General features: G+C 39.1%; 3 protein-coding genes across 8 annotated transcripts in view; 2 read left to right on the plus strand and 1 right to left on the minus strand.

The window, feature by feature from the left end:
- Window positions 1–15359, minus strand: part of LOC102308911 (roundabout homolog 1) — a gene marked incomplete at its 3' end in the record, with an annotated part of 86989 nt that extends 71630 nt beyond the window's left edge. For 4 of the 5 annotated variants that reach the window (XM_042223577.1, XM_042223575.1, XM_042223576.1 and 1 more), the window contains 3 exon segments: window positions 6539–6625; window positions 7994–8125; window positions 15108–15359. In XM_042223577.1, coding sequence (XP_042079511.1) covers window positions 6539–6625; window positions 7994–8078 — 172 coding nt within the window. 5 annotated transcript variants of the gene reach the window in all.
- Window positions 15360–20625: 5266 nt separating this feature from the next.
- LOC102306622 (protein phosphatase 1D) overlaps window positions 20626–26678 on the plus strand; it is a 10226-nt gene continuing 4173 nt past the window's right edge. For both annotated transcript variants that reach the window (XM_005928534.3, XM_005928535.3), the window contains exons 1-3: window positions 20626–21313; window positions 23075–23303; window positions 25548–25672. In XM_005928534.3, coding sequence (XP_005928596.1) covers window positions 20797–21313; window positions 23075–23303; window positions 25548–25672 — 871 coding nt within the window. In that variant the 5' untranslated portion in view covers window positions 20626–20796. The remainder of the gene's footprint in view (window positions 21314–23074; window positions 23304–25547; window positions 25673–26678) is intronic.
- LOC121814996 (patatin-like phospholipase domain-containing protein 7) lies at window positions 25793–26658 on the plus strand. The gene is made up of 3 exons (XM_042223578.1): window positions 25793–26048; window positions 26126–26195; window positions 26394–26658. Exons 1-3 carry the CDS (start codon window positions 25935–25937, stop codon window positions 26543–26545), a joined length of 336 nt encoding a protein of 111 aa, XP_042079512.1. The 5' UTR covers window positions 25793–25934; the 3' UTR covers window positions 26546–26658.

A 26678-nucleotide genomic window follows, 5' to 3' on the forward strand; every position in this document is an offset into this window, starting at 1 on the left:
AAGAGAATGAAGTAAATACTGTTAAATACTGTTATTAGTACTTGGCCTTCTACTAAGGGGTTAATTTCTGTTCACATTAACCACACAGAAGTTATTATGTTCACTTTAAACTTCCTCTTGCCAGTTTGCTTCTTGTATCCTGACAAAAAAAAAGCATTGAGTAGGTGCCTATGGCTATAGATGATTATAGTTCAGAGACATTTTTTTTTTTTTTTAAAACTAGATGAGTGAGCCGTACTTCTCAAATCTCCCTGAAAACTCTTGGAATTATGCGGTTACCAAATTTGTCAGTGTGCAAATTTACAGACAACGTACTGGAAAATTGGTGTCACGCACATTTTAGTGCTCTTGGTGAAGAGGATGGGCAAGCTTTAGCGTGTTTCCCCCTTTTTTTGACTGACCACTGAAATTTAAGAAAAGAGCAGGTTAAAAGCTGCATTATAGCCACGTTACTGTTTTTGCTTTCATGAAAGTGGCCTGGAAGACCATTTAGGACATATTCAGCGGTTTGGAAAGTGTGAAGTAAATACAACTTTTCGTATGTTTATTTTAAAGAATGTGATCCAAAAGTAAGGTTGTGTTTAAGCCACACGTCTTTTCTGAAGTTATTTAAGCTGCTGTAGCCTTTGGAAGAATCACCTTGTGTGCTGTCAAGGAAAGGAAGTTCTGCATCAGATAAAACCATCACTCAGTGTCAGACACTTACGAAAGCTCTAGTGCTGAAAACACAGCAGTTCCTTTGCAGCTTGTGGCCACTGTTAATGTTACTGACAGCTGCCTCTGTTTTACAGAGTGAACGAGTCTGGCGCCAGCACAGAGTATCAAGGTTTCTTTAAATGAATAAATAAATAAATATATAAATAGTAAATGAAACAAATGTCATTTCATGTGTTTTGAGTCTAAAGTGCATTCAGAAATACGCATGCACACATATTAAGGCTACATTTGCAAACATTTGGAAACGCATGCTTTCAAATGGTCATTGTGGGTTATTCAACATGAGCCAATACATCACATCACAATAAATTGCACATAAAACCTTTCTTTCAGGTTATGCACACCCAACCTCCACCTGTGACTTCACTGCTCAAGGTTAACCTTGGCCATTCAATAGACAAAAATAAAACTCTGTGGGTAATAATCAATGTGCATACTGGTAATCCAAAAGCTTTTCTCTTTTTTCAGTCTTTGTCTCAGATTTCTCCCAGTGAGAATGATGTTTAAAGATGGCTGGTGGCTGATTTCCCAACTTGCAGTGCCTGAACATGAGAGGATATTTTGCAGAGCCTCTGTTCTTAAGTACACCCCTATATAATGAATTTAAAAAAGGCGCACATCCAGCTAACTCCTCCTGCATTTAGTCATGCAAATGATCTCATGCTATTGCAAAACTGAGAGTTCTCACATAAACTTAACAGCAGCCCATGCATTCAACTGTGAGCTCCAATGAATTATAATAAGTGGTTTATAAAAAGTATTTCACTGGACAGCAGGGTCACCTCCAGCTACTCCAGTCAGCACGCAGCATGGGTCAGGGGCCACACACTGGTACTGCAGTCTGCAGAGAGCAAAGGTGACCCAAATACCTGCAGGCTGCTGTTACAGATACAACTGAGAAAATCCATCATCTTCTTTCCCTTCACTTTCTGTTTCACCATCGCTACATTTTTGCATATGCACGTGCCCATCGGGTATTATTTGGAAACTTTCCATCACTAGAACACAGGCTGAGAGGGGAAAAATGTTTAGGCAATAAGCAACTCATACCTGAAGAAATGTCTAGAAATACCAGCAGAAGGTAAACTCCTGTGAGATAAGCAGGCATCTCTAAGAGCAGCTGGAAACGGTGTTAATCCAGTGAGAATGCGTTTTCTTGTCTATTTCATCTAATTTAGGAAGTTCTACAGCAGAGCCGAAGACAGAGGGGGGATCGGGGTGGAGGGAGAGTTCCTGAGCTCCGCGGTAATACAGACAGTAATGTTCACAACTGCTCCTCGGACACTGAGTTTGTGTTTGAATCAAAGTTCGAATCAGTCGGAGACATCCTTACGGGTTATCCGACAAGTAGCCCTAATCCACTCAACACCACTTGGATTTTCTCCACTCCCACTACCCAGCTCCTCACTTCCAAATGCCGCTAACTTCACGGAATTCATCTGGGATCAGATTTGTCCGACTTCGAAAGAAGATTTCCGCAGCTGAATGAAGAGAAAGGATCGAGAAGAAGAAGAAGAAAAAAGATCCGAAACGTCCACTTGCAGTCACTTTAATGGTTTAAAAATGTGTAGTGTTAGCCCGATTTAGTGGGACTGACGCTGGTTGGATGAGGCGCCGTGCGTCTCTGCGCTCAGAGCTGGTCTGGCTTGCCTACCCAGTCACAGGCTTTTCTGTTGTGCAGAGGAGATTCCTGCGAATCAGGCACCATTTAACCGCATACGGATACACTGACAGCAAAAAGGCTCCAGTTGGCTTTGCATCGTGCTCAACTTTTTTAAAGATGAGGCTGAAGAAGTCTATGTCATAAAACCATCGGAACACGGTATATCCAGTTTAATAAATTAAATAGCAAAGTGTCACAAGATCATGTAACACATCAGGCAACTCCAGCAACATCAGTCCTGTTTAATGAACGGCGGCAGCCTGCAGAGGACTATAGTAAACTCCAACTAAACCCTTTGTCAGGTGCCCATCATTACCCAATATTTTAAGAAGTGCTTTTAGTCACGTGCAGATTTCCCCCATCTAAACTACATCGATATTTTAAAGTGTGACTACTGCTGAAGTGAACAAATGACCTTGATGAATGATTTATACTATTTTTATCCCACCATCAAGATGAGAGACGTGCACTGTGTTCTTATTATATCCAAAAGGGACAGGCTCGGGCAACACACAAAGAAGTGCTACAATCTTAATGAGCTGGTAAAGTGTGCCTTCATCTGTGAGGCTGAAGCGTCACTGTGCTTTTCAGGGAAATTGAAAAAATCGATCCAGCTCGCACCCTGTGACCCCCACTCATACTCCTGTGAAATTAGATGATATTTTAAAGTGCGTTAGAAATGTAATATCTCGTGGATTGTGTCCTAATGTCACGTTGAAGTAATAACTGGACATCCTCAGTTATAATCCGATTAAATAAATACTTTCTATCGATAAAGAAAACTATAAACTTGGCAGTCTAATTCTCTAACCTAGTGAACCAAAGAAATGTATTTGTTGTCTGAGCAGGTCAGGGCTCCCTCTGCTGGCTGCAAGAGCGCAGCACAGTCCATGGGAAGGATCGCTCCTGAGAAATTTCGCTTCTCCTTTAGAAATTTAGAAGTACAGAAGTAGTGATATTAAATGTTAACGTTGAATTCTGACTCTGTCAACCCGGATCATTACTAATGCAACAGGATTAATACTTTGTTTTTGTCTTCTAAGTTCAGTATGTTAAATGTGTGTGTGTGTGCACGTGTGTGTGTATGAACCTTTTTGTGTTGACTGTCATATCTCATTTATTGATAGCCAAAGTCATTTAGAGACATGCGCCTTTATAATTCAGCTCGCAAATAAAGAACAATTTCAAAAATATAAAAACTTGAATGGTGTGTTTTGCTGTACTAAGTCACTAGTCATTAAAACGTGTTCAGAATTTGCAAATTAATGATGAGATATCCCATTAATCTCTTTGCTCTCTCTCCTACATATGCTGCTTTTATAGATGGGTAAAAGTATTGGTATTGATAGTGGTAGTGGCAATATTAGCCCTGTAATTACTTGCATTGGATTGATACCAAAATTTGGAGTATGGCACAGCAATACCTTATATGTTTATTTTTCTGTATGCACACACGCTCCATCCACCCGCAGTTCAAATCTAAGAAAGCTAGCTTAAAAGGAGCTAAAATGGTTTGTTTCAGACAGATTTTAAAAAATAAATAAGTATTATTTTGAACCGTGAATCATGCAAAGCCACTCTAGCAGAGTAGAAAAAAACTGAAATATAATAAATTTGGAAATGAGCACAATAGGTACCCCTCAACTTGTGCAATAAAAAAGCGTGCATTTAAAAAATTCCTCCACATATCTGACTGAAATTAGTAACAAAAAAGGAGTAAACAGTAATTATGCATTTAGGGCAAATGTGACCACCCCGGCCTACTCTCATGCCACAGAAGTGGTAATCTTCAGTAGCTTCTGCTCTTTTAAGTCACATTTAGACTGAACAAAGTTTACTTACTCAGCCGTCCCTGCCCTCATGCCTCAAATCCTGTAATTGCCCATTGTGGACCTCTGGTGGCTCTGACGAATGCATTCAGCTTTCCATGCCAAGACATCACAGCTGGTAAACAACCAGTAAAATATGGGAAATTACAGTCTCACTATGAGCTCTCGTCTGGCTTCATAAAACACGCACTCAATGGCTTTCATTGTAAACACCTCTGATTCTCTGCTGCCTTTATGCATTTTCTACCTTTCTAAACCATTTATAGTGTTAAAAATAATTTTAACAACACAGTGATATTAAAAAAAATAATTGGACAGTGCTTTCCTCCATTATTCACTTTTAATTATTTACTGCACATATTGCATTTTCCTTCTTATTTTCCCAAAGGGGGTCTCTGTTTGCCTACATTTCTTTCATTACTTGCACGTAAATATCATCCCTGCAATATGACTCTCTGGCAGCGCAGTTGGCTGAGACTATAAGGAAGAGCAGGCCTGTGATTGTATTGCAAGACATATCGTTTGGTGATGTAATAACTGCATCATTAGTCTCAATTTACTGCATTAATATGAATATACTGGCTGGAATCACAGTAGAGCTAAAGAACAACAAAAAGAAGATAAACAGAGGTTCACCCATGCATCTTTTGTTTTATGCATGCATGGCCTCTACATAATGCCAGGTGCAGTATGCGCCGCTAAATGCAGAGTTTGTGAATTCTGTTGTGTATTTCACAACCCAAAGCACCAATATTTCCAGGAACAGATGGTGTAAAATGAAAAAAAAATGAACACAAAGACGTGCACGTCTTCACGACAACACAGCGCATATAATGGCAAGGAATTCAAGGAGAGCGTGCCAAGTACTGAGACCTAATTTTATTTATTTATTTCACCCCAGAGTGGATATCCAGTTGGTTCTCATCCAAGGGAGAAAATATCTCCAGTAAGCACAAAGCCAAATCGCCCCTCTTCCCCCTCCCCCAAAAAAATATTTACAAAAAAATAAATAATTTGGAATCTCAACAGAGCAATAAACTTGGCCTCGATCCTCTGTTAAGCACTATCAACTGTTTTTATCCACTAAAGATGCAGACAGGTTTTAAAAGCTGTTACACACACACAAAAAGATCTTTCATGATATTTTTTGCTCATACCAGTTGTGCATGTGACAAATCACTGCCATTAGCAGCTCATTTTCACATATTTTACCCATTACTAGCTGTAATTTCCATGCTGATTCACCGCTCTTTGCTCCTCATCTGACAGTTCATTGGCTTTTTCATGTCTTGTTTGCATCATAGTTGTCAAATGCCTTTCACTACAGTTGCTCAGGGTCATGCAAAGTACTGAGGCAAAATGAGAAGCAGCCCTTGCCTTCACATTTAACAACACAATCAGAAAAGCTGATGCAACAGCCATGCCTTCTGTTTTTCTCGGTCTTCCTCCAAACTGGCAGCTGCCCGGATGGTCTCATCATTCATTAAGACTTGGATATCTTTTCAACTTTGCACCATCTCACAGTATTTTTTCTTTCCTTGCTGGTCTACTAAGATTTTAGATGTGAGAAAGGGATCAAGAATTCCACTTTCACCCATTAGTGCCACATAAACTAACAATGGAACTCGACTTTTGATTTCATAATAGAAAAAGAAAACATCTTCATGGTGCCCATTATGGATTAGAAAAACACACTCACATAATTATTATGGCATGTCATTTTCTGTTTGTGTTTGACTTAACTTTGCTTCAGAGGCTAGGAAGAGTGCTCAGCATATAAATCAGTTTATTGAGGGCGATTTTTTCATCTTCAGAAACCACAGAGACAGAAGAACACTTAAATGTTTAGCTTTGTTCCACCACAGTATACCCCCATGTCAAAGCCCTCACCATAAAATGTCAGAGCAAAGGGATAGAGGATTGAACTGTGTTGGCTTTGGACACAGGACTTGCGGTCGACAGCTGCTGAACTGGCATTAAATGGTATTAGAGTCTTTGTCAGCAAAAGGAAATGTGGTATTCTTCCTGGGAAATGGGATCAAAATTGTGTCTTTCAAAGGACAAATACAGAATCAGCACATCCTGGGGCAACACTTCACCGGCAGCTTTGTTGAAGCTTATTTCAGACGCTTCTTTGAAGCTATTTTGCAAGATAAAACCAAAGCAAAAGCAACAGGATTAGTTGAACAACTACTGGCAATAGAGAATGCAATGAAAAGTAAATGCAAACTAGGAACATGCAAGCATAAAACCAAATTAATTCCAGCATTCTGCACATTGTAGTCACAACAACACGATGCTTTACGCAAGACTGATGAGTGGATCATACCTTTATACCCCTGGTTGTTGCCTTGTTCGACTTCCTGTTCAGATGCGGGCGACTGGGTGATGACCTCATGGTTTCCTCTGTGTTTGTCTATATTTGTTTGCATGGAAAAACAACAGCAAGTGTAAAAAAAATACAGTATTTTTTGACCTACATAATATATGTAATCTATATCTTCATGGCCTAAATGTATCCACAAATAGTAAACTACACTGAAAATTGTTGCATATTGATTGTGAACACCGTAAGATAGTTTTTTTTTAAAAATGAACAAATAAATGTAAATCATCTCTCAGTACCCAAAAGAAAGAAGCATTTTTAACAAAGAAGTTTTATGAACTTCAGTTGACATTTTAGAAAAGGACTTAATGGTATTGAAATGATGACTGGGCTGGTTGAAGTGAATAAATAGATGAAGTTAAAAAGATGTTTCCCAGTAGATAAATACATTTTGCTTTGGAAGCACATTTTTATAAATGCCAACCCTGTGAAGTGTATTCAAATTTAATCCTGCAGTAGCAGAAAGGAGCGTACAAGTTTTCCTAATGACTTAGTCACAAGAGGAATGTGATCTTTTATGTGTAAGCCGAAACTAAATCTAATGCAACATCAATTATGATATAAAAAATTTAGCTTGGTATGCAGTAAAACTTTTGTATAGCTTACTGACATTCATATATATGTATTATGACCTTAAACTGAGAATGAAACATTTCTCAAAATGTTTTAGGTACATTTCTGTGTGTTTGCAATACTGTAAGCAGTCATTCTATTCATATGCATATGCTCACATAGATCAACCTCAAGGTTTTCATTAATTTCCCCCAAGATCGTCCCAATCTTGGGGGAAATTAATGGTGAGTGGTATGGATGTGATATGCTGTATAGTTTCAGATATTTTCTAAAAATCTACCACTAGAGGGCGCCACTGCCTAATCAATACAGCAGAGCTGGGTGGAAGAAAATGGAACAGAGGTATAATGTTTGGGCTTTTATAGTTTCGGTCCTTAAGTATTTACGTTTTTTAAATGATGCCCATAAACGCCAATATATAAGTAAAGCTAAAGGTTTACATATCTGACAAGGAGATTTAGTCATTTGAAACTGAAATAAAAGAACAGAACATCAAGCAAAATTACAAATTCCAATCTATTTTACATAATAACTGGTAGAAGATAATCTCACTCAAAGACAGCTCAAAGCGTATATAATTATAATCAGTGAGCTCGATTACAATGAAAGTTTGCATACACAGAGCAGCAATGCGCATTGTACAGTAAGGCAGGGTGTGCATTTCACTGAAAAAGACAAGAACAGATGCAAGTGATCTTTGTTTTCATGTTTTCATCCAGGACAACATAAATACACCTACAGGAGAAGTTCAAGTTAGTAAATCACAATAGTGCGTCCTAATATATTACTCTTCATCGTTCTCACACCCACGTATGAGATTCTCACCTGATAAAAAGTCCATGCCACAGCCCTGCTGCAGGTTGTTCATACAAAGCAGGCCAATGAGAATGAATATTTGAATAACCAGCATAGTCCCAAAAGGCAAAGTGGGTCTTCGGGAAGACCTGGAAAAAGAAGCTTGGACAAAAAGATGGGGGAAAAGAGTGTTAGCACATTTCAAATTTGGAACATCCTTTAGAAATAAATGGCTCAATATACTGTACATGTAGTTCCTTGTGTGCTTTATTGCTATTTTAAACCATTTTAAACTCCCAAAAAATGTAGGAAATTGTTACCACAGATATTCTTATTACAGTTCCAAAGTGAAATCATTCCTTCTCCATCATCTATCCTGCTGGCTAGTTTGTGCAGGCGTGTCTCTGTGTAAAAGTTCTACAATAAAGAAAAAGAGGCAGACAGATGGACTTTGCTCTGAAATGCATCCAGAATACAGACAAACGTTGGGTCTGCCTGCTTCAGTCTAATCCAGTCCAACCTTAACAAGTGAATGCAGATTGCTGTGGTGTCTGTGCTGAATTTCCTTTCAAACCCCAACACACAAGCGAGCCTCTAAATCTTAAAGACGCTCTCTGTCTGTTTTGTGGAAAACTGAGTAGGAGTACGCTTTGTGCTGAAGTGCTCCATCAAAATTTCATGCGCTCATACATATTCCAAGTCAAACACCATTGAAATATGGTCACGTTTACCTGCTGCATAGCCCATCCTAATGCTGCAAATACACATTTTTCACACACAAAGTGAAATGAAACAAACCATTACTCTCAAGTGAGTGTGGTGATGAGACACAATGAAAGCTCCAGGCAAGGAAAAAAAAAGAAATCAGTTCTACTGATCAGCCATCTGTGGTACAAACAGCACTGCAACTCTTCCTAGCTGTCTGATGGACAGCCAGATTCCTGGGATGTCTTGGCACCCTGTGGCCATCAACTCCATGCACCACTTTAATTGTTCTGAGAATTACGCACCAACAGCCAGCACTGTGAATGTGCCAAAAACTTGAATGAAGCATGAATATTCTGTGCACATAGCAATGAAAAGATATGGGTTTTGGCGTGTAAAGGGGGATATTTACGGCACTGTACTAGCTTAAGGTTCCAGGTATTTTTGTGTCATTTGACAAAGTGTGAGTGTTTCATGAGATTCATGACTGCACTTTTAAAAATTTGAATTGTTTAATTTAGATATCTAAAATTGAACTCATTTTTTTAGAACCAAGAAAATCAAATCAAGCTGTACTATTTGAAGACTGTTAATAATTGCTTACTTAAATAATTGATTGTGCTTCTATACCAGTCAACTTGTAGATATGACAGTTGGAATGTATAAAGGTGTGTGAATTAATCACACCGGACTAAAATATCTCAATGACTGATTTTACAATTCTTCTGTTAGAAGGTTTGTAGAGATATAGAGCATGAATTCAGATTACTTTGTTTATAACTTTCTTTTCTTCTGATTCCACAATGAGGGTGGCATTTTTTTAAGCTCAGAAAAAAGATCAGTTGGGCCGCCAGGTATCTTTTCTGCAGATGAACAGTGGCTTAGCTTAGCCGGCATTTCAGGTGCAGCCCGAGGAAAGAGGGAGGATGGATCGATGGATCGATGGATGGATATTTAAACTGCAGCGTCCTCAAGCAGCTGACATTTGTGATTTTTAAATATTTCAACAGCAGTTGGTGATACCTTAGAACAGGGGTAGGCTAACCTTTCTGATGAAGAGTGCCATCTAAAATTTCCCCAGAGATCAGTGTGCCATATGACTGCATTAGCAATAAATTTAATAACACTCTATATTAACAGTTACACACTATATAGAATTATATTTGTTCGCAGATGTTGGCAGCTATCAGCGAATAGTTTTCAGCTATTTTGAAATAAAAAAGACACTTTTTATCAATAACAAGAACTCCATAACAGCAAATGAACTGTACAACAGAAAATGCAAATGCTATTTATGGTCTCCTCACAACAGTGATAAGAAAAATGAACTGGGCCAATATGGCATGTTTGTTAATACAGAGATACACATGTTACATGGTCTCTGAGTGTCCAGCATTCAGACGGCTACCTGAGGACACTCTTCGTGTGAGAGAAAATCTGCTCACACAGATATGTAGAGTCAAATACTGTCAATAAGGCCTCTGCAATGTTCTGAAGACAGTTAAACTTGTCAGGTAGTGATGTCCAGCAGGTGAAAATAAAAGCTCCACGAACACGCACAGTTTTGGATTCCAGCTGCGTTCGTAGTTCTGCAAACTTTGACCCCCACAGAGTCGAGGTTTTCATTTTAATCAGCTGCATTTCGATGTCGCATTAACTGGCATTAACTCAGCCAGTTAATGCGAGACAAATCCAGCTGCTCATTAAAGCTTTCTGGTTTGATCAGAAAAGAAAACATTGGCCCATACGCCTGAAAGTCCAGAAAAAGCATTGTGAATTCTGTCTTGAGCCTATGGATGTATCCGTGTATTTCCGCAGTGCTGATGCTGCGCTGAGCGGAGAGCTCCTGAAGCGTTTGAAATGTCGGAATGTAGAAATTTCAACATCGCTTGAAAAAAACTGCCAGCCAGCAACGTCCCTGTCACCGGTAGGCTAAGTGATTTTTAGCCAATTACAAGTTGAATCTGGTAGTTGGGGTTGTTAGCTAAGATGCCACCGTCATTGAGAAGCGGCACAACTAATGTGTCTATGCGAGCTAATTTGCAATGTGCACCGCTGGCCCGGCCATTTATTTTTTAATGCACCCTCTCAGATTAACTCACAAAAAATCGGCCCTGGCATTTTGACTAGAGACCGGCCCACCAGGTACTATAGGAAAAGCCATAAAGCCTTTGAATGAAAACAAACGCTGTGGTGATGACAGTGATGAACACTGTCTTGTTGGTATATACATGATTTCTATACATTTTACATCTTGGTTGTAAGATTCAGATAACTATTTATTAAAGGCGAGAGATTTTAAATGAGAATAAGAAAGAAAAGTATTTCTTTGTGCCCCCCTTTCCCTGTTAATGCCCTACCTGGCCCCCTGGCAAAACTTTGCTAGATCCGCCCCTGCACAGTTACCAGCTGTCAGCTACTTAGAAAAGGATCCTGGTGTTATTTGTCTCTCAGAAACAGTTGATAACTTCCCTTCAACTCATTCATGTCACCTAAAAGGTAAACCTGTTTCTCCATCACCTGTTCAGCTCTGATGAGGTAAGTAAGGACATCTCCTGGTTTCATCTTCATGTTTCCCTCTCACCAGATAACCACACCGATATCATGACCAGCAGCTTTATGGCTCCAGCAAACATCAGCTGATACTAGAAATTAATATTAAATAAATTCTAACAACAGCTGATCAAGCTTAAACATGCTGCTGTTGTTTAGCGCGACATCCGCTGGTTTCCTCTGTCTGGCGCAAGGTGGGCGAAAAACAAACAAGAGAGAAAAGCCGATCAGCTGATCATTGATCAGTTTCATGATTGAAGGAGGAACAGGAGACAGCGGGGGAGGGAATGAGAGAAGAAGAGGCAGCTGACAGAGTAAAGACAGAATAACTCCAGCTTTGTGTCTTTTTCCATTCTAGCTGAAGTACGGGACAAACTGTGTTCCTTTTCAAATCAATACTAAACTCGTAATATTTTCTCTGAATAAGAGACGATTCGGTTTTTACGGGATGGTTAGCAACTCTACTAACTAACCTTATGAATAAAATAAAGTTTATTATCAGTAACATTACAGCACCCACCCAGCTGTATAGAAACTCCATCATGCTAGCTAGTACGCAGTACGAGTTATTGTAACTGACTGTAAAAAGTCAGCACAACGAAAATAAACTACACCTAAAGTTGGTTTATATCTGACCCAGATAGACTGCAGGTCATAACTTCTTACCTGAAGTTCAGTTCACCTGACACTCCTCCTCCAGCCTCCCCTTTCACTCATCCACTTGCCTCTGTGGAAGCTCCGCCATAACCACCACCAAGCAACTGAGAGATGCCAGTATCTGGCAAATCCACCACCTTTCATTGTTTATACCGTTACAAGAAGAAAAAAGAATCGGCCCATAAAAACGAAAAATCCCCATCAAGCCACGGGGCAAATGCCTGGTATGCCTGATGGCCAGTCCAGCTATGGTCGTGCCATCAGTTAACCCTACACATGCAACACAATGGAGTAAAAATTAGCTTAACACACCGATTTAGTTATTAACCAACAGCTTGTAAATGTGATGCGTCTAAGGCTCAACTCTAAATTATTGATACTAATTTGCAATGGTTCTACCAACTTAACTTGAATTGTTAAACGTGCAACCAAAAACGATCTATCTTAAAACATCTCTGTTCCAATGAACTGTTTTACAAACTGTTAGTTTTATATATTTGTTTTTTTCTTTTATCCAGTTAATAGTTATTCACAGAGTCTTGCAAAACACTGCGTTCTAGACATATTTGTAGGTACTTCAAAACTATCCTGCTGTGATGGGCTCAGTATTCTGCAAATCTAGTAAAGATGCTGATGTCTCAAAAAGCGTGAGCCAGAAACAATAATATTTCATAGGAATAAAATATGAAATATGAATAACATTCATATTGAAATCTACTGCTAACATAATGAGCGAGGGAGATTTTTGCAGTATGCTGAATATTAAATGTGGGTGGTAATAATAACATTGCACTGTTTAGCTTTATCCAACATCTGTTGGAGAATACTGAGGGGAATGGTAGAAAGTGGATGTATAAATCAAAATGTAATTTTAAAATATGCCAGCGGAAGAAAAATATGAATCAACCAGAAAAGGCATATAGGGTTATGCATAATATGCTGAAAACTCCATAGGAGAGAAAATCACACCAACAAATCTACAGTAAAAGCAAAGAGGGAGAGAGAGAGAGAGTTGCATTATGTAAAGATTAAAAGTATCTGTAATCATCATAATAGTACAATTCTACTGTATGTGAGAAGCATTTCAATAGCTTACATTCTACTTTGTGTGACACTTTGATGCTGTGGATACAGGTCCACTTACAGCCAACACTTACAGAGCTGCCCTTGCTGAAAGACAGTATCTACTAGGCTCATCTGCACAGGCTTTGAGCTAATGGGAAGAGAGTGCAGTCCACAGGAGATGGAAGTGCTGATGTCCCCTTCCGTTTTCTGCCTATTGGGAAATAATCACGGCTCACCATCTAACATATTGTCAATAAGATGCTGCAGACTAGAACTCCCCCTATACCCGAGCAGAGAGATCGAATACTGTAGAGTGCACTGGACCGTGAACAAAATCACTTTTCAACACCTCCCCACATACACACGCTCCCATCTTTTCAACCTCCAAAAATTTAATCCCATGTCCTCATGGAGACAGAAACGTGCAGTGCAATATGCTGCCAAGTGTACCGTGTCAAAAGGCGGAGTGTAGACACTTAGATACATAGAACGTCTGTCAAGAAACTATGGATACAAAATGCAAAGCAGACATATCCAATGCACCTTGCAGGACTCTACTGCATATCATTAAAAAGTACTACGTAATTTTTACATGGTTTAACATCAAGCATATTTAAATCACTATGCACAGGTTGTAATGGTTGATCAGGACTTCTCCAGTGCAACAGCTCCAGGGTGCTAACTGAAAGCAGGGGCCACCACCAGGAAGTATGATTCACTGACAATTTTGGAGTCTAAATCAAGGCCACAGTGGGTGGTATGTAAAGGAAGAGGCTCACGCTATTGAGTAGGCTCAGATATTTGATGTACACACAACACGCATCCCACCTGCATATATTAGTGTCACTCAGGTAAAGTCATACATCACATACATTATACAGGGCTTACTGTTTTCTTGGGGAAAAACTAAGGAGTTCTGTGGAGTTCTTATCAATGCTTGGCAGTTACTGGTGACATATTGCTGTGTCTTTTGGGGGAAATGGATGGTAGGGAGACAAATACAAGCTTTCATCACTGCCACTATAATGCATTAAGGGAGCTATCAGAGCAAGACAAAGGATATTAAAAGTATGAGAGGATATGTCTAGAGCTCCGTCAGGGTTCATAGTAACAAGTCACAGTCAGCTGAGTAGGCACTGTGGAGCAGGAACCACAGCAAGAAGATAACTGATGGTCCCACGGAGCAGCCTCAAAGGGCATGACCCCAGAGGATGAATTACCCTGCATGTCAGGACCAAGAGTTTTCATAGTCCAAGATGGTCTTGGCTTCTATTAACAAATAATTATTGAAATATGGGTTATTTTTGTGGATTTATTGGATTCGTAGCAGTAAAAATGTAATCAAGAATTTAGATTTTATCAAGAAAACAACAAATAAATTACAGCAACGAGTCTACTGCAGCAAACTGTACTTGATACAGAACAAGCACAGATCAAGAGATTTCAAGGGAAATACATACACTAATTCCACTCAGTGTGACAACTGTTAATTTTCAGTAGTACAGCATGTTCATCATAATTCTGTTTACCTTAATTTGGCTGGGAAAGTCATTTAAAAGCAACTTTTAAAATGCATATAAATAAACTAGAACTACCAAATTAAGAGAAGCTGTAACGTATGAGTTATTCTTTTGAATTCTAATGATAATTAAATTGCACACATTCACAGCCAAATGCATCTAGAACCACCAACGGATTTTTAGAAATCAAAGGGGTTCTCTTAAAGGGCTGTTATGTCTTTTTAAAATTTGCATGGGTTATTTTTGGTCTGACATCATTCAAATCCACTAGGATTACAGTATAGACTAGCATTTTATTATCTAAGACCTAATAACAAAGGTGAAAAATTATGATTGAGCTATTATTTAACATGTGAACACTAAGTAGATTGCAAATTGTAGAATCATTCAATGATGATTTACTAATAATCAGAACACATTTAAAGAATGAAAAAAAGGTTAAGGTTTACAGGTACGCTATAGCATTACTGCCTACATGAACAACTTTCAGCACTACAGCACGTGGACTGTCTGTGCGTGTAAGTCTAAATTAATTGAAAAAGGATTCAGTTGCCTTTGAAGCCACCTATGCCAAAAAACTGCACTAACAGCAGCAAAATTACTAAGCAATGAGTAATATGAATGAGTACAACTTTACAACTTACCCCTCCAGGTTATTCCTCAAGTATTACTGGTTCATTTTTCCCAGTGAAGCCAAGTCTCTGCCACTGTGTGTTGTTGAGGCATGCAAGTAGCCCACAATGAAAGCAGAAAGAAAAAGAAAAAGAGGGTTCATTTTAGACCTGTGTAAAAAAATAAATAAAAAAAGGTGGTGGTGGGGGTTAAAAGAGGGAGCCTATGCTGGAGGAAGAGCCTAAATAATCCATCTGTGATCTAGGAGACGCTATCAGATGGGGTGAATACAAATCACAGACCTACCTCTGCAGCAACCTAGGTCCAATATCCTCAGGGTCCTAAGGCTACACTCTAACAGTTCATTCTTACAGATGAGGACTAACACCCCACACATTCAAGGACATTAGAAACTGTTCAGCTAAAATAAAATAATATTTTTGGTCTTATTTTCTGGGATTATTAAAAAGAGAAGGAAATATATTCTTGTATTCAGAAATACCAGTGCTTTATTTTGCACTCAACTCTAAATGAATGTGCATTTTATTAATTTTACTGCATCTGTGCTCAACACCACCCTCTCATTTCTTACAAAAACTATTATATCGCAACTGTTTATGTATAGCAGAAAGCTCTGTCATCTTGGATGATTTGGCACAATTTGGAAACAAGTGCATTTGTGTATACCTGTTTGATAAAGATGCAGAGTTCAAGATACATGCAAAGAACCATGGTGTGTTGTTGCAATGTGGAGAAACAGCCGTGCTTTGTGGCTCACAATCTGCAAAAAGTATCCCACAGGGTATCCACGTTTACCTGCAGCAAAACCAGCCTGCGTCTCTTGTCGGTGCTCGCAGTGAGTGAAATTGAAATGCTTTTTTCTTCTTTCTCATTTCTATTCAGCTATACACATTGAGGGGGTTGGTTCGAACCTGAAGATGCATAGGTCACAAAGCAGGAAAATACCCAATTCATCATAGAGATAACAAAGACAAACACATTCTCACCTATAGAAATTTTAGAGGTTTTGAGGCCACCTGATTCGCATGACTATTAAGCTCTGCCCTTTTCTATTGTCTCCCACCATACACTTCTGTGTGATTTTCATTTTTCAGAAACACGTCACCTGTGCAGCAGCAGCAACTGGCTTTATGTTATTTTAATGAGGGCAATGTCGACTGATAAATGCATCTTCTTGTGTGCAATGATGTTGTTTAACAAAAGAAATTGATCCGCAGGATTATTGAACAGCTATGTGTCATACAGGATACAGCAACAGTAAATCAGCAGGATTAAGCCAACCTGTGCAATGCACTGTAGATTCAAGTACACACCACATATAATAACAGCTTTTAAGTGCTCTTACAAAAAACGATGGGGAACCGTAAATAGTCTGATGCTGCAATGAAGGAATGTCAGGGCATGTGACCCAAAGCCTTTTCGTTTCAACTGCACTCTTATCATCAGCACTTTTATCGAAATCCTTCATCTAACTCAGCAGTGCAGCTTTGAATTAACCTCAAGTCAATATCACGGTCATCGATCTAACAGGAGCAGACCTGTGAGTGTGACAGTGGAAAGATAATCAAAAGGAAACATGGCTGTATCTGGCAGGAATGCTGCTTCGGTGATTAGAATGACCAGGCTGCTTGCAGTTTGAACCCGAGGTGGAATCAACAAAAGACAGACCGTGTGGAGAAGCTGATCATAGAGCAAAATATTTGTATTTTGATGAATGCAAATGACTGCCACACCCCTGTTTATGTCTATTAAGTGTTCGGCTGATAAAAATGAACACAATCTGGTGTTTGAGCTCCTCGTCACCTTTATAATATCTATCATTCTTGTTATTGTTTTTGATATCACTCATTATCGTAAACTTCTAGCCGTTACTTGACAGAGCTGCGTGTGCCGATGCAAATGTTCAATGCACTCAGATCAGATATTAAATCATTGTTAACCCAACAGCTTTATGGTACAAAGTCTGTGCGATGTCCAGTTGTTCATACCTATGTGAGAGGTATTTATATAATGCAGTATTTTGTGGTAATGATAAAGCAAGTTTTCTGGAGTTCTTCTGTGAAAACAGCAATAGCTGCACAAATTACTTTGAAGAGAAAAAGGTGCATTATTCCAGAAAAAGCACTATGTTGTGAATGATATCCTCTATGATCAGTAAGACTTGCATTTTGTTTGATCTAAGTTATTTATTTAAAGCTATTACTAAATGAAGGAAACAGCTAATGGGAATGCTAATGAAATTTGTATCCGCATTAGCTGTGTGGTAGTGCATTTCATTTGCATTTGCAGACAGAGATGAAATGCGCCACCGCATATTTCTCACAGCAGAAGCGAAACCTCCTAGAATCTCAAATTCATTTAAATTCTCAGTATCGAGTTCCATGAGGTTAGTCACACAGCAATGATGAAGAACTATATCAACGTTTGTGAAATTTGGCAACAGGCTTTCTCCTGAAGGGCTTGAGAAACATGTTGATGTTTGGTCCTAGCCTTTTTGGCATCTTTCATTCTTAATTGTTTTGTCTTTCCTGAGGTTTTTTTTTCTTCGTTGTGAACGTGTCACATAGACAAAGCATACATTTAAGGTCTAGTGATTTCTACATTATCTATTTACTTACCTTGGACAACTTGTACTTATACTACAAAGTGATGTGTAAATACATTTCTTCAGTAAGATTGCTCACATACTTTCACATTCAGTTTAACTGTGATTTGCTCATATCAAATAATGACAAATGACTATATTAGCATACATTTATATGGTAATATTTGAGTCCTTTTTCTTTTACCCTCTTTGGTTGGCCTGACTGACACTTTAGTATCTACTCTGTGCGAAAACCAAAAGAAAAAAAAGAAGAAGCTATTTTTATGGATGGACTATTATACAAGAGCTGCACAGGGAATCTGTGAGAATGCAATCCAGGTGTTATTGCCCCTTGGTAATCTCTCTCGTCTTCAGGAATTCATTTTCTCAGCAGCTTCACTTGAAAATGACATTCTGACACCATTTACATGGAAATCACTTTGCCTCTTCATCTGTAATAGTGGTCTGTACGCAGACAGGACCTCTCTGAGGGCTGGACTATTAATGGGCATAAACAAGGAAAGAAGGGAGGAAGGAGGAGAAGAAAGAAGAAAGAAAGAAGAAGAAAGAAAGAAAGAAAGAAAGAAACAAAGAAAGAAAGAAAGAAAGAAAGAAAGAAAGAAAGAAAGAAAGAAAGAAAGAAAGAAAGAAAGAAAGAAAGAAAGAAAGAAAGAAAGAAAGAAAGAAAGAAAGAAAGTAGGGTGCATACTAAAACCTGGGGTTTTCTGGGTTTAAGTCAAGGTCAAAGCTTTAGGTATTAAGGGATAAAGCAGCAGAAGAGACTGAGAGAAAGCATAATGTGGGAAATTCCTTTTTCTCCACTTAAACCTGGATCCTCTCTTTCCCCTTCTCCCTCTCTCGCATGCACAGACACACACATATGGACAGGAATACATACCCACATTAAAAAGAGACATAAAGATTTCCCCCTAAAGTGCAAACATCCACCACAAAGCTCACATCTAAGCACTTGTTGAAAATGCATATAGTCTATGTTTCAGTGCCTTGTTAGATTGCAGTAAGACATGTTTGAATGCAAGATTTTATTTTCCTTCCGTGTTTATATCAAATATTTCTCCGTGATCATATCACAAATTAAACCAATATTTAAAAATGTCAATATTCCAAAAGAAAAAAGGCCTGTGAGGTGGGATAAGAGTAAAACATCTGGCACATCTCTCAGGCTCCAGGAAGCCACAAAGCCAATCTATTGTTTGCTTCTCCATGCTTGCTGCAAAACTGCTGCATGCATGCACAGTAGCACCTGTGACCTCAAACTTGAATGTTTGCTTAGATATTCACATTAAACGTGCACTACAGCCAGAGTCAATGATGAGATTACCAAATCATAAATAACTGTGTATCTGGTTTACTTGTAGCAAGACAGGGAATGTGGAAGCGCCTTTTATATGAAGAACAACAAAACCATGATAGTCCTACCATGACACATAAGATCAAATATTTTCTTTTCTTATATTAAATGAAAGTATACATTATATGCTTTGAAATCTTTGAATATGAGAGAAAAGGTTAAAAAAAAAAGATAGTTTATTTGGCTGGATTAACACTGCCTCCACCTGGCATTACTGTAACACTACTCGAAGTGCTCATAAAGAGACCACTGCTTTGGAGTAAGAAGTCCTAAACTTTGTACATTATTTCATGTGGTGTGTTTTAATGAAATCTGTGGTTTTATTTTACAACATGATCAATCTCCATTGCCAGGAAAGACTAAGTGCTACGCAAGAAACGAGCATTATGCCAGTAAATGTCTACTATGACCAAAATTATAATACTATCGACAAACACTCGCAGTAATAAGCTCTCTGTAAGAAGCATCTCCACATTTGGTTTTTACATTAATGTTTTCATTACGCAAGCAATGAAAAAAAGCTTATAGAGTTAACAAGACCAGCGCACACTCCACACTATCTGGAATGTGTTGGAGATTTCTGTCCAGCAGTTGTAGCTTTGTGTGAGCACAACCATTGTTTCTCATAGCACAATTTATACACAATGCTAGGATACTGGAACAACTGCTAGCTTAGTCATGATAAATTTGTGTAATTTGAGGTAATTGAGTATGAAGGGAAAATAACTAAATCAATCAATAAAAACACAGTTAAATTCAGTTTCCAATACATTTTCAGTTTTCAATAGATTTCCAAATCACTAGAACAGTCAGCTAAAGGTGCTTTATACTGTAAGATAAAGACAGTACAGCCTACAGTAATAGTGAGAACAACCCAACAGTCAGATGAACCCCTATGAACAAGAACTTGGTGACAGTGGAAAGGAAAAACTCATTTTTAACAGGAAGCAAAGCGGGGTAGAACCATGGAGGGAGACAAAACTATTTTTTTTTAAAACTTTTTTTTCTATTTCTTTTTTTTTTAAATTTTTTTGTAGAGTATCTCTAGTACTATAAGCTTTTGTTACAGCCACCATCAAATTACGTGCAGTTAATACTTAACTAGTTTTAGTGGGACACAGTTATTTTAGTAAGTAATTTTTTTGTGAATTGGAAACCTTTACCTTGAAAAGCACAAGGTTTTTTGGCTTTATTTCAGATCGGTTTTTGATAACTGAGACCAAAACCTTGCATAACTTCCAGTTATGTTTAAATGTATTTTCCCAATTTATAGAAACTGAAGCTTCTGAACACATAGTCACTGATAGTCCGGTTTTTAATAAATAATGTTTAATGAGTCTACTTTTTGCCATCTTAGGGTGATTTGCTACAGCCAAATAAAGAGTCGGCTTTTGAAAATTATTTATTGTTACCACTATAATACCAAAGCAAATGTTTCAGGTATAATATAACATGAGCTTATCGTTGCAAGGTTTTCGAGCTGCCATGAAGGCAGCACGACAGGCGGGAGTGCCATGCGAAGTGTCTGAGTTGATGATGCATTTAAAGAGAGAGAGGGAGAGAGCGAGTAAAGCGACGTCATTACGTACAGCGGGACGTCGCTGGGAAGATAAACAAAAAAGGCAGGAAGCCTTCGGCTACACAATCGCGGCAAAATCGGTTTAAAATTTTAGCTTGGAGCTGCAGTTAGCAACTACATGCAGCCTTTTATTGCTTAGGTACGTGCCACACGGAGTTCACAGTCATGGACGACGCAATGATATTCCGTATGAGTGCATTTTCCGAGCAAGGAGGGAGAAAATACATGGAGGATGTTGTCGAGATAAGACTCGAGTACGAGCCGACGCCGACGCCAGCCGAAGATTATCCAAATTCTCAGAGACACGGTGGACCGGGGAAAGCGGAAAGTGAAGCTATCAAACAGACTCAGAGTGAGACCCACGGACACGAGGTTTCCGCCGAGTCGAGTCCAGCTACTGCAGCGTGGACAGAGTGTTTATCAGACGGGAATAGCGACAACATCAGTGCACCAACATCAGACCAAAAAGACGCGGAAAATCTAGTTGATACTCGAAGGTCCGTGGCGTTTTTCGCCGTCTTCGATGGCCACGGGGGCCGAGAAGCAGCGCATTTCGCCAGGGAGAATCTGTGGGGTCTGCTGAAAAGGCAACGGGGGTTTTGGTCGAAGGATCACAGCGAAGTGTGTACCGCTCTACGGAAAGGCTTCATCGCTTGCCACCACGCAATGTGGAAAGAGCTACGTGAGTCATCCAAGTTATCTAACTTGCACTTTATTCCCTCATATTTTTTCGCTGGTGATCTTTATTGCAGCACGACGGGCATAAAATCTAACAATTACAAGTATCGGCATCTTAGATGGCAAAATGCTGTCACGTGAGGCAGCATCCCACTCAGCTGGTTGCTGGTGGCTCCCCCGACGGCCAATCCCGTTACAATTAACAGCGAGCTGTCATCTGACCTCGACTCAGCCTTCGAGGCTGTCACAATATGATGTTGATATGATAGGATGCAAAGACATTAATGGATTGGATTTATATAGCGCTTTTCAAGGCACCCAAAGCGCTTTACAATGCCACTATTCATTCACTCTCACATTCACGCACTGGTGGAGGCAAGCTACAGTTGTAGCCACAGCTGCCCTGGGGCCGACTGACAGAAGCGAGGCTGCCATATCGCCCCTCTGGCCAACAGCAGTAGGCGGGAGGGTAAAGTGTCTTGCCCAAGGACTCAACGACCAGGACAGAGAGCCCGGGGATCGAACCGGCGACCTTCCGGTTACAGATGCGCTTCCCAACCCCCTGAGCCCGGTCGCCAAAGAAATTAATGGTTAAAACGCAGGGAAAATACTGTTTTAGAGATAATTTTTTCTGAGAACTTTCGAGGAAATATTCATAGTTTCATTATTTTTGATAAATGGAATGAAATGCAATTAACCACGAGTCAATGTTCAGTCTTTCCCAAATAGCATGGGACTGCGGGTTTTAAAGTATATATGGTAAGATGAGCTTTATGGGACTGGATTTTTTTTTAAAGTGAAAAAACCGTTTTCAGCTGTGTGCCCCCCGCCCTTAAAACACAGTCACACACTCTCTCTCACACACACAAACACACGATCTTCATTTCCTCCTGTAGGTGCTGTAAGAAGAGGTCACGAAGATGCAAAATCCACAGTTTCCTGTGGTTTCCCTAAAGGTTATAAGGCAGCGTAGAGGTTTTTATAAAATTTTATTTCGGGGTTCAAAAGTGAACATATGCCTCTCATTCTTATGCAAGCTGACCTTGTAATTTTTCTTTTTATGTAGTAGGCTGTTTTAGATATGAGCTTTCCAACTGTGATTCTGCCTAGATTTCTAATTCAGTTTCTTTTTTTGTTTTTCGATGCAGGGAAAAAGCAGGCCTGTATTTTTCTGTTTGTTTGTTGTTTTACAGTCAATGCATCTGTTTTTATTATCATACAATATTAACAAAAAGAAAAAAATACTCTTGCGTGCGACTTACGCAGGGAGCAGCTCCATTGGGAAGAGTTTAACATCATTATTTTCCAGTGCAACTTTAGGGGAAACAAACAAAACATATACCAACATTGATAATGGGACTCAATGAACTCAATTAAAACCATTTAAAACCACTTCCCTTTAGTTCTGATTGTGCTAACACCTTTATTGGATCAGCTTTTTAACTCACTGAAGCTTCATTCAGACTTGTGAATCTCTGTAGAGCCAACCGCATAACCTACATCAGCTTAAGGTTTTTATTTACAACTTATCTAAGGCATAGATTTAACACACAAACGGAAATCCACTGTTAATCCTTGCATTCGTTATAATTCTATGCTTCATAGGTCTGGAGTAAGTTTCTAAGTATCATATTCATAATGTTAATGTAACTTCTGCTTACCTTTTAATGTAACATTTCTTGTTATATTGGTACGCTTGTCTAGATTTTTTGCTAAGTGATCTCAGAAAGCTGACTTACATTTGACTTTTCTTTTCCCCTTACAGCTGAGTGGCCAAAGACTATTACCGGGCTGCCCAGTACATCGGGCACCACAGCTAGTGTCATTGTCATCCGTGGGGTTCACATGTATGTTGCCCATGTAGGGGATTCAGCTGTAGTGGTTGGAGTGAAAGAAAATGACTCTGACATCACGCTCCAGGCACTTGAAGTAACACAAGACCATAAACCTGAACTTCCTAAAGAGAAGGAAAGGATTGAACGACTTGGTGGCAGGTGAGTCATGAACAGAACCTCAGAGAACTTCTTCTGTGAGGAACTTGTCAAGACTACAGAGTTAGAGGCTCTGTCAGATAGCCAAATAATAAATGTAAGGTGGCTCTCGCTCAGGAGGTAGAGCAGGTCACCTACTAATCAGACGGTTAGTGGTTCTATCCCCGTCTGCTCCAGTCTGCTACAGTAGAAAAGCACTATATAAGAACCAGCCCATTTACCATTCAAATCCAGGCATTTGTTCAGTTCCAGCATTGCTGATCTTCTGTCAAGCTTAAATGTCTTTTGGATAACTTGTCCATGTATTAAACACCTTTTGTTACCAATGTCTGAAAATATTTTAATGTCTCAGTGGGTTGCGTCTTATACCTTTAAGCCACATGTTGGCTGGTTGGCTTCTCAGTGGAAGTTCAAAAGCTGTCTTGATTGTGCTTGTTCCTAAACTGGCTAATGATAATGCAGAAAAGGAGTCCGTTAATCATGAAATAAACATAGCCAAGTGTGCTTGGTCCCAGCATAAAATAGAATCCATTTAGCATTTTTCAATTGGGAACTTTAGAAACCCTGCTAAGGCTAGCTAGCTGCTGCTCCAGCTATTGAGCAATTTGCATTGGTTGCATATTAGATAATATTACTTTGCATTAACCAGATGATAAACAGTGTTATTGTGTTATTATAGTGTTATTATATTTCTTTCTTGTTTGTCTGTACAAATACGTGTGTGTGTATATCTACACATATATTCGTATCCGTAAATGAAAATACATGTAGACGAGTATATATTGTTTTTTTTTGTTTGTTTGTTTTATTATGTCTGAAATAAATAAAGATACATACATACATACATACATACATACATACATTATTGTAACCCTTCAGACCAAATGGGTATGGCTATTTCATCCAAACTCTTGAGACTGAACTGATACATCAGCTTGGGATTTTTCTAACTTTAGCTAGCATTTTTCATAATACTGACTACACTAAGCAGACATTCTATTAGGTACACCTAGTTGGTAGTGGACTGGAGCCACTTTCACCATCAGAACTAAAAAGTCTTCATGGTATAGATTCAGCAACCAAACATTCCTCAGACATTTCGGTCCTTGTTTACAAGATGAGCATCACAAGTTCAGCCATAAGCATCTAGATACATTGTTCTAAAGGGATGGACATGTTCATCAACGGTATTCAGGTTGCCTGTGGTGTTTAAATGATGCTCACTTGGCACTAAAGGGCGCAAAGTGTACCACAAAAACTTCCCCCACACACTATTGCACCACCAGCAGCCTGAATCACTGATACAAGGCAGGATAAAACCATGGTTTAGTGTTGTTTACATCAGATTCTGACCCTAACATTCATGGGTTGCAGGAGAAATCAAGGCTCTTCCAATCTTTTCTTGTTCAGTTTTGCTGAGCCCAGTGAACTGTAGCCTCAGTTTCCTGAGGCTTCTTAGCTCACAGGCCTGTCACTGGGTGTGGTCTTGTGCTGCTGTAGCCCATCTACTTCAGAGTTCAGTGTGTGGTCGATTTAGAACTGCTCTTCTGCATCATCTTTTTCTACCTTCGTTATAACCAGTGGTTATCTGAGTTAGTGTTGTCTTCCTATTAGTTTGACACAGTTTGGCCCTTTTTTTTTGACACCAACAAGGCATTTTGACCCAGTGAACTGCAGCTTGCTGGATTTCTTTTCTTCTTTTTGGGGGAGGAACCTTTGTATAAACTCTAGAGATAGTTGTGTGTGTGATCCTAGTAGATCAGCAGTTCCCGAAATACTCAGAACCCCTGCCACGTTCAGAGTTACTTAAATCACCGTTCTTCCCCATTCTGAAGCTTGGTTTGAAATTCAACAGTTCGTGTTGAGCATGTCTACATGCCTTAAACATATTGCATTTGTACTATGTGACTGACTGATTAGATATTTGCATTAACACTCAGCTGAACAGGTGTTCCTAACATAGTGGACGATGGGTGTATCTATAGCTATCTATAGCAATAGTCAGAGGGTGTTTGGCCAGCAAGTTGGAACTAACTAGATGTGTTTTGTTTTTTTTGATCATGTCCAAATCAGCCTAACTGGCATTGTGCAGGATTATATCTATCATCACTGTGTGAACACAAGCTGCAATTAACTGCAAGCAGTCGAATGATGACTGCAGTTCACTTGATGCGTGTGGGTGTCATTAATAACAATGATTTTGAGCAAAACCTTGTATTGAAGCGTTTCTTTGTTTTATTTTTGTAGTGTAATGAAAAAATCTGGGGTGAACCGTGTTGTGTGGAAGAGGCCCAGGCTGACCCACAATGGCCCTGTGAGGAGGAGTACAGTCATTGACCAGATCCCTTTCCTGGCCGTAGCCCGATCCCTTGGTGAGAAATTTAACTCTTTATTTATGAAATGTTTAAATGTAAGTGCACGATGTGAGTAATGGCCTTTTTTTTTTTTTTTTTTTTATAATCTATTTTTGGCGCAGTCCTGGGTATAAGGTGAGAATTGTATTAAAATGAAGTTAAACTTTTAGGGATTAATTCTGCTTTGCACTTAAGCAAAAAGATCTTGAGTGGCTTAGAGGTGGGAAACATTTATTTGAACCTCGTTTTAATTTTTTTTTTTTGGCTTTTCCTGTAGGAAATGACTTCAGTATTTAGGAAGGTCTTGGATTTGACATATCCAATCACATCCATGTTTTCTGGTGCTTCCTTCAACTCTGGCATAAACAACGTCTTCAAAAGCAAACAGATTGAGGTGAGCTAAATGACAGTAGGTGTGACCCAGCTGTTGGAATACTGATCTGAGGCCAGTGTAAATTCTGTGTCATGTAGGACCTTTGGATCCCATATTTCAATATCACAACTGACATCACTGCCTCTGCCATGAGAGTACACACTGATGGTAAATACAGTGTTCAGTTTATTTATTTTGAAAGAATCATTCTGGTCTTGATTGAGTTTTCTGAATTGTTTTTTTGTGGTCATAGATGAACTGACTCTTTTTAATAGTCTGATTAATTTTCGGTTGATTCATATTGGTTGCTTGCAGTTAGGCTTTATGCCTTTTAAGTAAGTTTAAGTTGCTTGTTTGTTATTTGAGGTTCTCTATGGCGGTATGTCCGTGCTAGCATGTCTCTATCGGGATATCTCCCTCCTCTGTGTGACCCGAAAGATGGACACCTGCTGATGGATGGAGGCTATATCAACAACCTGCCTGGTTTGTTACATTCAGTTTGTACCTTCCCTTATTAAGTATTAAAAGTAGCCGTACTTTGATGTAGTTGCTCAGCTGTTTGCTTATAGCAATATATTTTTAATTTTACCAGTACTGTATGCTGTTTGTCTTGATGTCTTCTTCCCCTGATTCTCCCAGCTGATGTTGCGC

The sequence above is a fragment of the Haplochromis burtoni genome, unplaced genomic scaffold, assembly GCF_018398535.1.
Source record: "Haplochromis burtoni strain Fernald_Lab_line unplaced genomic scaffold, NCSU_Asbu1 Contig_115, whole genome shotgun sequence".
In the NCBI taxonomy this organism is placed as follows: domain Eukaryota; kingdom Metazoa; phylum Chordata; class Actinopteri; order Cichliformes; family Cichlidae; genus Haplochromis; species Haplochromis burtoni.

What these genes read in the sequence shown, in the direction of transcription:
- LOC121814996 (XM_042223578.1), top strand. Translation starts at nt 25,935, where the DNA reads ATGACTTCAGTATTTAGGAAGGTCTTGGATTTGACATATCCAATCACA. An exon ending in TCAAAAGCAAACAGATTGAG is followed by an intron (nt 26,049 to 26,125) that starts GTGAGCTAAATG and finishes TGTGTCATGTAG; the next exon opens with GACCTTTGGATCCCATATTT. An exon ending in CATGAGAGTACACACTGATG is followed by an intron (nt 26,196 to 26,393) that starts GTAAATACAGTG and finishes TTGTTATTTGAG; the next exon opens with GTTCTCTATGGCGGTATGTC.